The sequence below is a fragment of the Silurus meridionalis genome, chromosome 27 (genome assembly GCF_014805685.1).
Source record: "Silurus meridionalis isolate SWU-2019-XX chromosome 27, ASM1480568v1, whole genome shotgun sequence".
Lineage (NCBI taxonomy): Eukaryota > Metazoa > Chordata > Actinopteri > Siluriformes > Siluridae > Silurus > Silurus meridionalis.
This window is the reverse complement of record NC_060910.1, coordinates 9848282-9862347: the sequence shown is the minus strand read 5'-3', so window position 1 is coordinate 9862347 and position 14066 is coordinate 9848282. Positions and strand designations below refer to the sequence as shown.

The window sequence follows — 14066 nt, the reverse complement described above, 5'->3', positions numbered from 1 at the left end:
CTCTCTCTCTCTCTCACTCTCTCTCTCTCTCTCTCTCTCTCTCTCTCTCTCTCTCTCTCTCTCTCTCTCTCTCAGAGCTTCACCGATGTGCTGTGTTCTGTCTGCTGCAGTTAGGAGGGGAAATATTTGACACAGACATGGTGATGGTGGACAGAACCCTCACAGACATTTGCTTCGACAACACCATCGTCTTGTAAGTGTGTGTACGCCAATGTCATTGTTTTTGGTTGTTTTTATATATTTTTTTTTGCATTTGTACATCTGCACATCGGTGATAGTCGTACACTTCATACTGAATCCTGTCTGATACTATTCTAACTTGCGTGGAATATCATATTGTTGTACGTACAGCCGTTGTATTAGATCGTGTACAGAAAGATGGATGGATGTGGTGAGCATCTGGTTTGCCATAGAAATGTTGGATCTAAGTAAAAGGTTACAACGGCAGTGTAGAAAATCTGTAACATTAACACAGCCTGCTGTCTGACTGCTTAAAAAAATATTATTAAATCATGTTTTTTACAACCCCTCATTTTACATGAAATATGTCTGAGTTGTGGCTGCTCATCATGCTGTGTGCAGTAATGAAGCCAGCCCAGGATTTGAGCTGAGGTTAGAGCTGTACAGCTGCTGTACAGAGGACGATTACTCAGCAGGCAATACACCACGCAAGCTGGCCAGCAAACTGAGCTCGTCTCTGGGCCGCTCATCTGGAAAGAAGATGCGTGCAGCTCTGGAGCCTGGAGCCTACAGCCCCATCAGCAACGGGGGCAACGCACAACTGCTGCTGCCTGTACCACCTGTACCGTGAGTGCACACACGCACATATACATACTCTATAGTGGGTAACACTTCACAACTCTTCCTTATTGCTTTTTTTCTATATTTAATATCTGTCTACAGAGGACCCAAGTACCATCTCCTGGCTCACACTACTCTCACCCTCTCCCACGTCCAGGACAGCTTCCGCACACACGACCTCACCATAACTGGCAACGGTGAGACACTACCCAAGCACACCTCTCGGCTAACCATGATCTTATTTTCTCATTTTCTTTCTGGAGTGTCTGAGGTTAATGTTCAGTGCGAATGATCAGTTTAAAGTGTAAATACAAGTCTTAGTGCTTAGTGACTCCTTAATGAATAGTGTGAACTTTTTTGTGCTCATCTCATTTACCGTCATTTCCGGACTATTAAGCACACCCAAATATAAGCACTGGTTTTTACACATTTATTTTATTTTTTTCTCTCTGCTCAGAACACAGGTAAAGTGTGTGTTTTCATGCCCGGTTGTTTTCAGCATGATGAATGATTCACATTTCCTGTAGACAGTCCGAGTGAAAGGCAGGTCAAACTTCAGAGGAACCTCATCCATATTTATGATGTGGTGCGGCCCGATTCAGTGGGAGCGCATCTGATTTAATATAAAGAGTTTCATTGGTTCACCTGAACCCGTTCTGCAATTTCATTGGTCTAATGTTATGGGGCTCAGTTTTTTGGCTTGAAGTTTGTGAAACCGGGAAAAACCCAGGAAAAATCCATAAATTAGCCACTTCATTGTTTAAGCCGCGGGGTTCAAAGCATGGGGGGGAAGTAGCGGCTTATAGTCCGGAAAATACTGTAAATGCTGTTTTGCATGCCTGCGTTTCATTTTCTTTCATTAAATGAATAAATATTCGAAAAAAGCAATGAAATCATTTATCTGGTGAATTTTTCAGTCTATTTTTAAATTTTTTTTATTATAAGTCATTCAGAACAAATGAGCTGCTCATTAAATGCAGTTTCATTTATTGTGTGTATTTTGCAGCAACAGGTATCTCTTTAGGAGATTATGTAAGGGGTTGCCCTCAGATTGGAAATTGCTAGTAATGACTTGTTAACGGGAATGTGTTTGTAGGGTTTAACTTAAGCCATGTTAACAGTTCAGCAGGTTTTAGATGGGGTTTAGCTTAGCTTAGTCTTTCGTGAAATAGGTATGTATTTTTTATTTTTTTCCATTCGGTTTTTCTTACTGTCTCACTGTATGCCCCTGTAGAAGAGTGCTCATACTGGTTGCCGCTGTACGGCAGCGCGTGTTGTCGCCTGGCTGCTCAGCCGCACTGCATGACACAGCAGATGAATAGTGGCTGCCTCAGAGTCAAGGTGAAACATACACACAAGCTTACACACACATACAATATGTTTCGCACTCCAGATTTTTCACGCCCATGCTGTTGTTCTAGCTCGGTGGGGATCCTCAAGGATGGACGAACGTTTATGGCGTCCTAAAAGGGACAAACCTCTTCTGTTACCACCGACAGGAAGATATGGAGTCCAATGTGGAGCCGTTATTAACGATCAGCATTAACAAAGTAAGACGTTCTGTAATGTAAATTTAGCACGCTGTTTTACATTTTCTAGTCGAATGGCTCTGACGTCATGGTTTTTGTGGCTGATGTTAATACTGGTATTAATAATATTTGTCAACTGGTATATTTTTATCACATTTGACAGTCATTATACTGTCCAAAATTGTTGCACATGCAACAGACAGGTTGCAGAGACTGCGTGATTTTGCTCATTATGCTCCGTGCTTTTTGGCATCGAGTGCTGCATGAGCGTCGGCGTAAGCAGTGTGCGGTCTCTGTGATCGAAATTATTCCAGCGTTTTGGCGCAGCAGCTGACGGCCACATTGTACAAACCTCGGCGCCACAACAACTGTGATTACGCCATTTAAGCCACGTACCTCCATCTGGCATAAATTACAAATCACAAGGCTTAGCTATCATGTGGTACAACAGATTGACTGCAGGTCTCTTAAATCCATACTTCAAAACAAATGAACCGAAGATCTGACATGGAATTAATTGGGTTTGTATCATTTGGCGAGAATAAAAAAAACGAATGTGAAAGAGTGGTTTGTGTCACAGCATTTTTTTTTTTTTTTTTATAATAATCTGTCACAGAACTTGTTTATATTTAAATTGACTTTTTTTTAATTTGCATTTGAATAAAATATGTTGCCTATGATAGTTTATCATTATGGTGCAAAATTTGCTACACCACTCCTGACTAGACAGGCAATTTGACATGACAGCTCTTGGTGTGTCAGACTTCTGTCTCAAAGCGAGTTTCTTTTAAAACAATGAGAATTAGGTTTTATTTTCAACTCATATTTGGGTGCACTAAAAGGTCTTCATTAGTTGCACACCTTGTGAGGCAATGCATCAGTCTCATACAGGAAACTGAGGACAAATCGATAGCACTGTTAAAACACAATACCTGAATTCATATCAGTATGCCCTTAGGGCTAAGCTTCTCTATGCATTTCTGCCTCTTATACATTCAAAGCACAAATTGTTTTGCCTATTACCCAAAAATGGAGCAGTGCTGAATTTAATCCAGACCCGATTTCTATATACTCTTTGTATAGGTTGTAATTGATTTCACTATCCACAGTAAAGTAGTTGATTTGGCAGTAAATATCAGATGTTATTTGAGTTATCTGATGCTGCTCGCTTGCTAATAAAGAGCCATAGGCTTAATTCTGTGTGTTCATGTCTTTCACAGGAGACGAGGATACGAGCAGCAGAAAGAGACCCCCAAAGCAAAGCGCAGAGTATTTGCATCAGTAACCATTATGGAGGAGAGGAGGTCACGCACACACTAGTCACAGACAGTCGAGAGGATACACAGCGCTGGATGGAGGCCTTCTGGCAGCAATTCTTTGACATGAGTGAGTAGAGAACAGGACACTACAGTAAGACAAGTGTAAAGTTCAGAGAAGATAAAGCCTTTCCACAAGGGGGCGCTATTGCTATCGATAGCTGAATGGAAATGGGGGTAATGGGGATATATATATATATATATATATATATATATATATATATATATATATATATATATATATATATATATATAAAATTATATATTACTCCTACAGGGATGCTAATAAAGAGAACATATAATGGCAATTGGTGAAATGATGAGCATGTGGCAGACACCGAGTCAATAAAGGAGTTCTTGTCTTTCAGTCCCCAACACACTTCAGTGCTAATCGATGTGTCTTTTTATACTGCTGTCTCCCCCTGCAGGTCAGTGGAAGCAGTGCTGTGATGAGCTGATGAAGATTGAGGTGCCTTCACCACGCAGGCCTGCTCTAGTTACAGCCAAACAGGGCTCTCTCTACCATGAGATGGGTATGCCAGAAAAAAAAATAAATTGAGCAGTCATGCTTTGTTATATGGCTATACAGAGTTTTCCAGTCTAATTTCTTTCTAAGCATATTTTTCTGTCCTAAGATAAGAACTGCTACTCGCATAAAATAGGGTCTGGGGCAGAATTTGACGAATTACATATTAAATAAAATGTAACTATTTAGCTGTTAAGAGTTATTGTAAATGGGAAAACCTCTAAATTGTACATTTTTGAACTCGATATAGTAATCTCCACTCACCGTATCAGTGCCATAAGTGATTATACACAATCACAAATTTTTTTCCAATAAAAAGTTGGGAATATATCATTTCTAAATGAAAAGATCCGAATTTACAGATTTGATTAAAGAATCTGTGAAGGATAATTCATTTTCGAAAATGCTTATTTTGCCAACCAACAACTAGACTTTATATATAATTCAAATTAAGATGAAATATTCACCTGCTGTCTATAGTGTAGATAAAGAAAATGAAGGGATAATGCACTCTTTAGATTTGTATACATTCTAAGCAAAATCTTTAATCATTTCTTTGTTCTGTTTCGGGCACTGATTTTTGTGTCTCTGTTTCTCTGTCTCTCCCTTTCTCTTTCACTTTTTCTTCGCTTTGGTTCTGCCCATTTTCTGTTTATCTTTGCATCGGTTGCACAAACCTTCATTTTCCTTTTCTTTTTGCACTGTATTGCTCAATACATCCCAAAATTTCTTTTTACGACTAATATTCTAATATCTACACACATCGTTTTTTTTTTTTTCTTCATCATATACGCTTGCACATTCCCCTTGTTTTGCCCCTTGTGGTGGTTTTGTCCTGCTTGCCCTCAGCTCCCCCTCTCTCTGCTCCTTCTTCTTGTGAGGGGCTGCTGCTGCAGGATAACGCTGTCTCTGCTGAGATCCGTGCACTGCTCTCCTCCTATTACAGCGACAGGTGAAGTAACCAGGGTGGTTGTTTTAGACCATTAACCAGCTTCCCTGCTTCCTCTGATCCATTCTGTATGGTGCTTTTGCCTGGTAGTGTGAAGAATATCGGTTCTTTTATTATATCTCATACTGACCTGACATTGTAGTGAGATCCTACAAAGCAATAAATGCAAGTTCAAGTGAACAAAAATTTTACATCCAAAGAATTGTGTACATCCAACTTTAAGGTAACAGTTTGGAGAAGAACCATATTTGGTAAGAAAGGATCAGGTGTGCCAAAACTTTTGTCCATATAGTGTTTATTAAAAGCATGTTCTGAAAGCTTTTGATGGATTTGTTGACAATTTACAGTAAAAACAGATTCTCATCACTCCCTTTTTTTCCCCCCTTTCTCTCCAATCTTTTCTAGTTATCTTTTTATCACTGTTGAGCAAACGACCAATAACATTTGCACAATGAAGCTTCTGTCTGCTTTTGTTTATAGTGTTTATAGTATCTGTGCTCTTTGTTTCTCTGACAGTTATTGACACATCGGATGACATCAGTGCCGTCACGGACATCCTGACGAGGCGTATCGAGGAGTTTGATTTCCAGACTCCACCTCACTGGATGTCTTTATTTAAGGAAGAGCCTCCCGGTAGTCCCCAAAATATCCAGCACCACTCTCCACGCCACTCTCCCAGCCCCCGCTGTCACCGGCCTCATGCTCTGCTCTCCTCCGAGGTCAGCCTGGCTTCAGATAGCTCTAGTCCCTGCAGCTCCAGCCCCTGCTCACCCCACTACCTCTCGTCCAACCGGTTCCGTCCTCGTACGCTTTCTTTGGATGCCAAGCTGTCCACGCTGCGAGGAAGAAACTACGGAGGTCTCCACTGTTCGTGCCAACCTCCATCAGCCAGCTCGCTCCATCAGCAGGCCCCACCTCTCTCCTGCTCCAGCTCCACTTCCAGTAATAGCTCCAGTGAGGGGAGCAACAGCCCAGAATCAGATCTTGCCTTCTCGCGACCTTCCGGTGCACGCCGCAGCCTGAGGAACCTCCGAGCAAAGCTGGACCCTAGAAACTGGCTACAGAGTCACGTATAATTCCTTCAGGTTCCTTGTAACAAAAGAATTTCTCACAAAAGCACCTACTTCTTTAAGATGGATCCCTTTAATGTTACCGTTTGAAATACATGAAAAGTCCGTGGCTCAGGCGTTTTTAACACAGGGAGGGTGATGAACAAATACTATAGCTAATGGGCGATTTCCTGTAAATGGGTTCAGTGGTTGTGGTGAAGAAGAGATATTTATACATGGTTCCTGATCAGTATATGTGATAGAATGTTCCTGTGATTCTCAACCTCATACAGAGGTGATTTTCTTACAGAACAGATGTTACCCCTGGTCCTTTACTGATCGCATTCAACCTGGACTAATGATCTGCAGTCAGTTGGAGCAGTTGAGTCAATTCATTTATAGTGCTAATTTAACCGTTGCTACACTCTAAACTACGAGCTACTGAACATCTTTTATGTTAAAAATAAGCTATGAAATACTTCAGCTTCTCTTTTGAAGGCACAATGCCTTATAAATCACGTATTACTCTTATATGCAGCTCAAACAAGCAGCAGCGTTTTGCAGTTGTTAATTTTGTTCAAAATGCTTTATTTAACATCATATAAATAAACATAGTGAATGGAAAACAAGCTTTTTTACCACCTGTTACTATAAAACTAATATAGTGTTTCCTGTTGCCTGATCCAGCTTGATTGTCCAACCAAAACTATTCAGCCAACAGCAGTAATGTGACCCCAAACTGATACTGATGAAGTGTTAGGTGAATAAAACACTATGCAGGAAGAATGCTAAGGCAAAAATCTCTACACCATAGTGTTGTCCTGACATTGGTGCTGTGCCAGATATGTGTTACTGCATGTCTGTGTAAGTGCTGAGCTGTGAATGGTCCATCTGATGATAATAACATCTGTGAGCAGTAGTCATCTCGAGGTTACGTTCCACTAATTGACAGACTAAAAGCTGATAAATTGTGCATATATATGAACAGACACTGATCAACTATTTCAACTCATAATAATGGACTCGAGGGTCTGGAAGTCCTAAGAGGCCATGCAGTATTTTTTTTCCTTTCTCGTTTTCACATCATCACGACAATGTTCTAACGAGCTTGACATGACGACATACGTTGTTCCTGCATTCTGAAAACTGAAATAGCTTCTCAAGCGTTGGACACTTGTGTGCAAGTTGTCAGTCACTAACTGACTTACTGATCAATGTTTGCTATGTCAATATCACAAGTTGTGATAATGAGAAAACACCTTTTGTTATGGTGAGAAGATTATCGTATTTTCCGTGTCTGGTATGTGGATTCTTAGAAAAAATGGTAATTTCTTAACTCACGTCTTTGATCTGGAATTGTTGATAGAGTGGACCTTTAAAAAAAAAAAGATATGAGGTGCATATTTAAGGTGTAGTTTTGAAGGTGCGATGTCAGCAAGATGAAATGGTATAGTTAAGTACCGTTTTAAAACAATTTACACCCCAAAATTATATCCAACTGAAGTTCAGCTGGCTGTTGAATTACCACAGTATTTTATAACAACTGGCCAATTTGACAAAATCGCCATTCTGCAGGTGATGTGAAATGTTTCACCCTCATGTTACACGTTATACACGAACAGCTTTAGACATCGGCTGCCGTTTACGTAACTGTGTTGCACACTGCTGTATTGACTGTGCTAGAGATCGCAGAAACACATGAAATTGTTAGAATACTCCCCCTCTAGGAAACCTACATGACTATGCAAATGCATTCCTGTTCTCAAAGTGTTATCTGCTCCACATTTCTACATCATCAGTGCACGTTATTTCTCTTCTGATCAGAAGTCTATTTAGTCATTTCTCTGCTTTAAAGAAGAGGTCAATATTGAAAAAGACGAGCTCTAATCGCCACCAGACAACAACTATAGAATTCGGCTGACAATTGAATATAAATGTGTATATCTCAGGATTGTAATTTTCACCATAAGGAAGTCTTCTGATCTGATCATGAGTTTGTGGTGCAGTGGATCTGTATTCTGTTTCAGTTTGTTTACTGAGAAATACATCAGTATGGTGGAAGTGGTGAATTTATACACTGTATTACTGTATTGAATTGAGATTAGTAACTAATACCGCTTTACATTGCTAATTAAGAGCCACCAGGGTGAACCTTTTATTCTGTACATTCATTCAGCCTGTGTTTCCTGTTGTAAAGTTTTTTATATTAACAACTTTCATTGTTGCTTTTGTATTTTACCATAATTTTTTGTTGTTGTTATAAATGCATCTATTGAGATATTTTATCAGGTGAGTACAGGTCTAACTATACTGGTAGATATGTTTAACCTGGAGATAAGCATCCTATCAGCAGGCTGTTTGCATGCACATGGCCATTGAAGCGAAAAACTAACTCGGCATGTAAAATAATTATAATAGTAATGCAAATTATAAAAAAAAAGCTTTAAATAAACCTGAACTGGGAGTCTCGTTTTTTTGTAATTAACTGTTTGTGCACAGGATTGTGATGCAGAAGATGTACACGTATGACAATACATTGTTTAAAAGGAAGCGTGTTCAGAATCCTAGGCATGTTTTCTTGGAAACGGCGAGGGGAAAAATGTGAATGCTCTGGAAGTCTTAAACTCTTTTACACCTATATACCATTAATCTTACCATAATCATAAAAATAATCATTCCAGATGTGATTGCATGGCCCCTGGAATCTGCTGTAAATTACCTACACCACAGTGCTGTTGAATTCTTGATTCTGATTGGTCAGAAGGTGTTCATTAATTTTTCTTTTTTTTATTTGTATGCATTTCCTGGCGAGTTCTTAACTTTAGCTGCTATGCAATAAGTAATAACCAAAACCATCTTGGAGTTTGTAAAGTAATACAAATTGTTGCAGTGGTATAAGATAAATAAAACACTTTGGGAGTGCTATTATAGAAAAAGCATTAAACACCTCCCCTTTATTCATTATTTATAACAGCACAAAGCTATAATAGTGTCCTTTTGCTTAATACATGCTAGCTTGCGTTGTTGTCGTTTATTTACTCTAAACCAACTGTGTACATTACAATGACTGAAAAGGTAAAACAAAAAAGTAGGAATTTCTTTAAAAAAAAAAAATTACTTGTTTAATACTAATTTCATAACAATTGCACAACTCCCCTGCATAAACATTTAAATGTTGATCTGCATGGTAATGTGCCAGGATGAAAAAAGGATTTGTGAAGCGATGAACACTGCAAAGATGAAAATCCATCTGTCTAATACTAAAAAAACAAACAAAAAATTAAAAATTAAATACAAGATACAGATCTTTAATTAAGTGATGAAAAAAGTGAGACGTGAAAAGCTGTTAGGTGGTCAAGAGGTGTAAAATATTCGAGGACAATTCTAATGAATCCTTACATACCAGTATATTATATAAAAAAAATGGATAATGTGCTGGTAAACTTCATGCTAGAGAGATAAGTGAATAGATTTGTCATATTTCTGTAATCAAATTCTTTCGCTTGTTTTGTTGTACGTGTGGTATCACAGCAGTGCAGCTGTACTAATGAAAATGATATTATATGCATTATATGACCTCAGTCAGGTGTTGGTTAGTAAGAAGTCATCTCACCTGAGTATTACTCTGAAAATACTGTGTGAAGAACAATTTGTGTGCGATATAAAGATTTTATCATTCCTACATGATGATTACAAAGGCATCTAATCGCAAGAGTACCCTAGTACAAATTCTCACTCCAACAAAAACTTTTTCCTCCCCAATAAAATACATATGTGCCACTGACAGGTGTATGATACGCTCTAATATTAAGTGGCACATTTAGAAACCCCACCCTCTTCTTTCCATACCATGCACCTCCACATTAGATCACGGTGACTATCTTGAGTTCATTAACATCTGTCATGGTATGGTATTGGACAAGTAACTTGTTAATATCATGCCACCGAACCACCCAGAGTTTTCACACCTGCCACTGGCAGCGAGCAGTTCCTGACTGCGCAGCCGATATTATCACGCCTTCTATAACTGTGAAATGATGCGAATGCGTATTTTCTTGTCTTTTTCAGTTTATTATTACACTGTTTATTTCGGTTGTTTAAAATGGGACCTTGCAAGCCTAATGTAAATACATATACAAGTGGATCAAAATCTGCTCAGCAGCACTGTAGAGACTTTATAAGTAATACAGGTATCATCCTGATAACAAACAATTGAACGATACATGCTCTAAATGCAGCTGTAATGAAGGCTTATAGTTTTTATATCGAACGTTAGCATTACAAAGCCATAAATCAGCCGGAATCATAACCCTGACTGACTTCCGTGTTAGAAACATAACCAAGAGTCAAACATACTGCTGAGCCAAATCAAAGGAAATAAAAAATATACAAAAACAATATCTTGTAGATAATTCACAATAAAGTCAAGCAACCTGTCTCAGCCATGCACATGACTGTTGCCCAAGCACCGATCTCTGATCATTTTGTTGTCTCTCTCATCCCATTGGTCTCTTAGTACCTTCACTGTTACAGCCATAAGATTTGGAGCCTGTTTTGTTTTTAGCTCCCTCTGCTGGATACCTCAAAACGTTTGGTCCCTGAGCACCGGTACTGCATCTAAGAGACAGAGAAGTGTCTCTGAAAGAAACATGAAGTCCTTAGATGGTCTCCACATAGTTAGAAGGGAAGAGACCTTGGCGGCCATCTTTGCTGAGCCCCCTCCACCAAGCTTTGTCAACTGTTTCCACGTCCATGATGATGTCCCCAGGCTCGAAGGAAATCTCTGTGTCATCCTCTGGAAAGCACACGGTGTTCAGAGATCTATATGAGACATGTTGCTTGCATGGATGGTTGTTTGAATTCAATGGCAATAAAAGGATCTCTGACCTGCTTGGTAGTCATAGAGCGCTCGCACACGCAGAAGCGGTCCCCCTGCTGACGACTGTGGGAATCAAACGCGGGGTATTACACAACCAAATCAGCAACAATGCAGTGTAAGTAAGCAATTAGGTCGGAATATAAACTAGACTGTGAGGGGTTTTTGATCGTACCTGAACATTCTCTGCCTCTTCACTTTGGCCATCTTCTTCGTCCGTGTCCTCGCGATTGACAATGTAAGTACACTTGTCTGGTGTGCTGTGGTCGGAGGAATCATCATATTCTTTGGCTGGGTAGAGGAGACAATACAGTGCAGCTAATGAGCAATTAGACTGTGTCTGTTTTTATATGCAAGATTTTCATCAGTCAGAATAAAGTAATTCTTATAGAGGATTCTGTGTGGTTATTAGATTAGATTCAACTTTAGTGTCATTGAGCAGAGTATTCGTATCATAATCAAATACAAGCGGTGGACAAAGGATTCATCATTTCCTTACTGAACTTCAGTAAATTCTTTTACGCTACACACATTTTGGGGAAAATTTCACGTTTGCTTCAACTACGGTACATTTGAATTTGTAATTTCTCAGTTCAGAAAAGCATCCACTTCTTCGCTAATATAAAGTTAATACATAACCTGCACCAATTAAAAACCTGTCACAAAAGTAGTGTGTATGGAACAAGGGAACTCTCACTGTGTGTCTGCAACAACAGAAAACTTTCTTTAGAAGAAAGGGATGATGTGGAGGAGGACGAACCAATTAATTGCATAATTGCATCTGTTTGTGAATAGAGGTTAAAAGCAAGGGAAGGGTTGAGGATCACACACCTGTACTGAGTGGTGCTAACGTCTTTTCTGTTTCAGTGAGCAAAAATAAAAACCCTTACAGTTTTCTCTTTTCAGAACCTCCTAAACTCACAACACATCTATACCACAATTATGAGATGAAAAACTGCTGACCCAAAAGTGTTCCTCTTCTCAGACTCAGTAAAGGAGACTATATGAAAAAGTCACAACTCAAGTCAAAATCTATATGTCCATGATCTACTTTTACAAGCTGGAAATCTTGTAGTTACGGTCAGTATAAATCAACATGAATGAACTGCATGCATATATATATATATATATATTAGAATAACAGAAAACACAACTAGTCAAGTTTATTTGTATAGCTCTTTTCACAAAAGACATTGTCTCAAAGCAGCTTTACAGAATTTAACAGTTAAGGTGAATGATGTGTATTTATCCCTGATGAGCAGCCGTGGCAACTGTGGCAAGGAAAAACTCCCTTAGATGTTATGAGGAAGAAACCTTGAGAGGAACCAAACTCAAAAGGGAACCCATCCTCATTTGGGTGACATCAAGAGGTGGATCATAAATCTTTAAACAATACAGAACACTGAAGAAAGAGAACTAACATGAGCACTGGAGTATAAGATTATAAGAAATCGTAAGTAATTAATGTCAGCTCAGTGATAGTTGTGTTACACTCGTATCTTAAAGTCTTGAATTGGCAGTATTATTTACTCGACATGTTATTAACACAAAAAAGATCTTGTGTTCCAAATTATATTTCAAATTCTATACATTTAATCCTGAACCAAATCTGTTAGTCAACTTTCTCTTTTTATGGTTCAGTAATTACTCAGTTTACTTATTAAACACTGTTACACACTGTATGCATATTAATATTTAAAAATTAATTAAAAATGTAATGAAATTCAGATTGATCGTGATCGGTTTGTTCTATTCTCACTGTATCAGTCAGATTATTGAGGGTTTACCACTTTATATACACTTGGAAGATAATCCATCTGTAATTCATGCATTTATTTAAATACATATTTGTGTATTGTGGGACCTGAATATTAATTAAATTACCTGTACCATTCTGAGGACATATGCCATTTTGGTCTGGGATTTCTTCTTCAATCAGAAAGTTCTTGGACTCCTCCACGTAGACCTCTGCGAACACAAAAAGAGAGGAGCGAAAACTCAATAAGCAGCCGTACTGAGGAATTTGACTATACTCCAGTTATCAATACATTCATGTCAGAATATCACTATTAATCTGAGAACATCATTATTAAACTCTCATCAAAATATTATTAAACTACCACTGATTTACATACATTCAAGTGTCAAAAGTTTGTGGACACCTGATTGTAAGATTCTGTTTGCTTTTTGGACATCCCGTTTCACATTTTGTTTGCATTTGCTGTAATAATATCCAAGATTTCGTTTTTGGGAAAATGTTCCATTACATTTTGGAGTGTAGATGTGGAGATCCACCAACAAGGGTGTTCAGGTAAATCAGGTACTGATGCAGGGTGAGGAGACCTGGGGTGCAGTCAGGAACAAGTTTTTGTCCTGTCCTATATAATTATGCACCTCCAACTTTGTGGTAAAAGAAAGAACCAAATATGGCTGACCCAATCATTTTGTCCATATAGTGTACATTTATACTTGCATCTATCTTCTCATCAGAGAACCATTAAACTCCTCCTGTCAGAACATCATTGTATTCCTGTAAAGTATATTTGAATACTTGCCTGCTTCAGTTCTAACAACAGTGTGAATCTCTTCCATCAGGGTTGGTTCATCACTGGCTGATGATTCAGACTCCGCTTGTTCCTCGACTTCTGCTGTTTCTTCAGCTCCCTCTTGTTCTTCTTCTTCCTCCTCTATAGGTTCTTCCACCTCAATAAGAAGAGAAACCGCAAAGGGTTCCGATCGTGGCATGACAGCCTGCTCTGCCACAGCTGGATCCTGAGAGCTGGTGGATGTTTCTGATGGTGGAAGGCAGATGGTGCATGCCTCTAATGGTAATTGAGCCTCTTCTGCTTTTACTTCTGGGCCAACTACGATGTTTAACTCTTCATCTGTCTCACTTGGCATGAAGATGTCAATAAGGTGCTCTGAGACAGATTCTGAAAAAGATAATGAGCAGACTAAATACTAGTCATTTATATTTGACATACAATAAGATTTTGGGTTTAAACTGAATATACATAATG

General features: G+C 38.8%; 2 protein-coding genes across 7 annotated transcripts in view; one reads left to right on the top strand and one right to left on the bottom strand.

Annotated features, from left to right (window-relative positions):
* rtkna (rhotekin a) overlaps positions 1-8622 on the top strand; it is a 60805-nt gene extending 52183 nt beyond the window's left edge. For 3 of the 4 annotated variants that reach the window (XM_046841205.1, XM_046841206.1, XM_046841207.1), the window contains exons 5-12: positions 76-193; positions 583-807; positions 904-998; positions 2036-2142; positions 2223-2351; positions 3551-3716; positions 4075-4179; positions 5638-8622. In XM_046841205.1, the coding sequence (XP_046697161.1) occupies positions 76-193; positions 583-807; positions 904-998; positions 2036-2142; positions 2223-2351; positions 3551-3716; positions 4075-4179; positions 5638-6197 (1505 nt within the window). In that variant the 3' untranslated portion in view covers positions 6198-8622. Of the gene's footprint in view, positions 1-75; positions 194-582; positions 808-903; positions 999-2035; positions 2143-2222; positions 2352-3550; positions 3717-4074; positions 4180-5021; positions 5125-5637 lie in introns of all 4 variants that reach the window. The other variant, XM_046841208.1, reaches the window with a different exon arrangement.
* A 473-nt stretch (positions 8623-9095) lies between these two features.
* The window catches only part of si:dkey-40c11.2 (drebrin-like protein B), a 39868-nt gene continuing 34897 nt past the window's right edge, over positions 9096-14066 (bottom strand). For 2 of the 3 annotated variants that reach the window (XM_046841202.1, XM_046841204.1), the window contains exons 12-16: positions 13602-13979; positions 12931-13014; positions 11222-11337; positions 11058-11112; positions 9096-10965 (exon numbers count right to left, since the gene is read on the bottom strand). In XM_046841202.1, coding sequence (XP_046697158.1) covers positions 10829-10965; positions 11058-11112; positions 11222-11337; positions 12931-13014; positions 13602-13979 — 770 coding nt within the window. In that variant the 3' untranslated portion in view covers positions 9096-10828. The remainder of the gene's footprint in view (positions 10966-11057; positions 11113-11221; positions 11338-12930; positions 13015-13601; positions 13980-14066) is intronic. The other variant, XM_046841203.1, reaches the window with a different exon arrangement.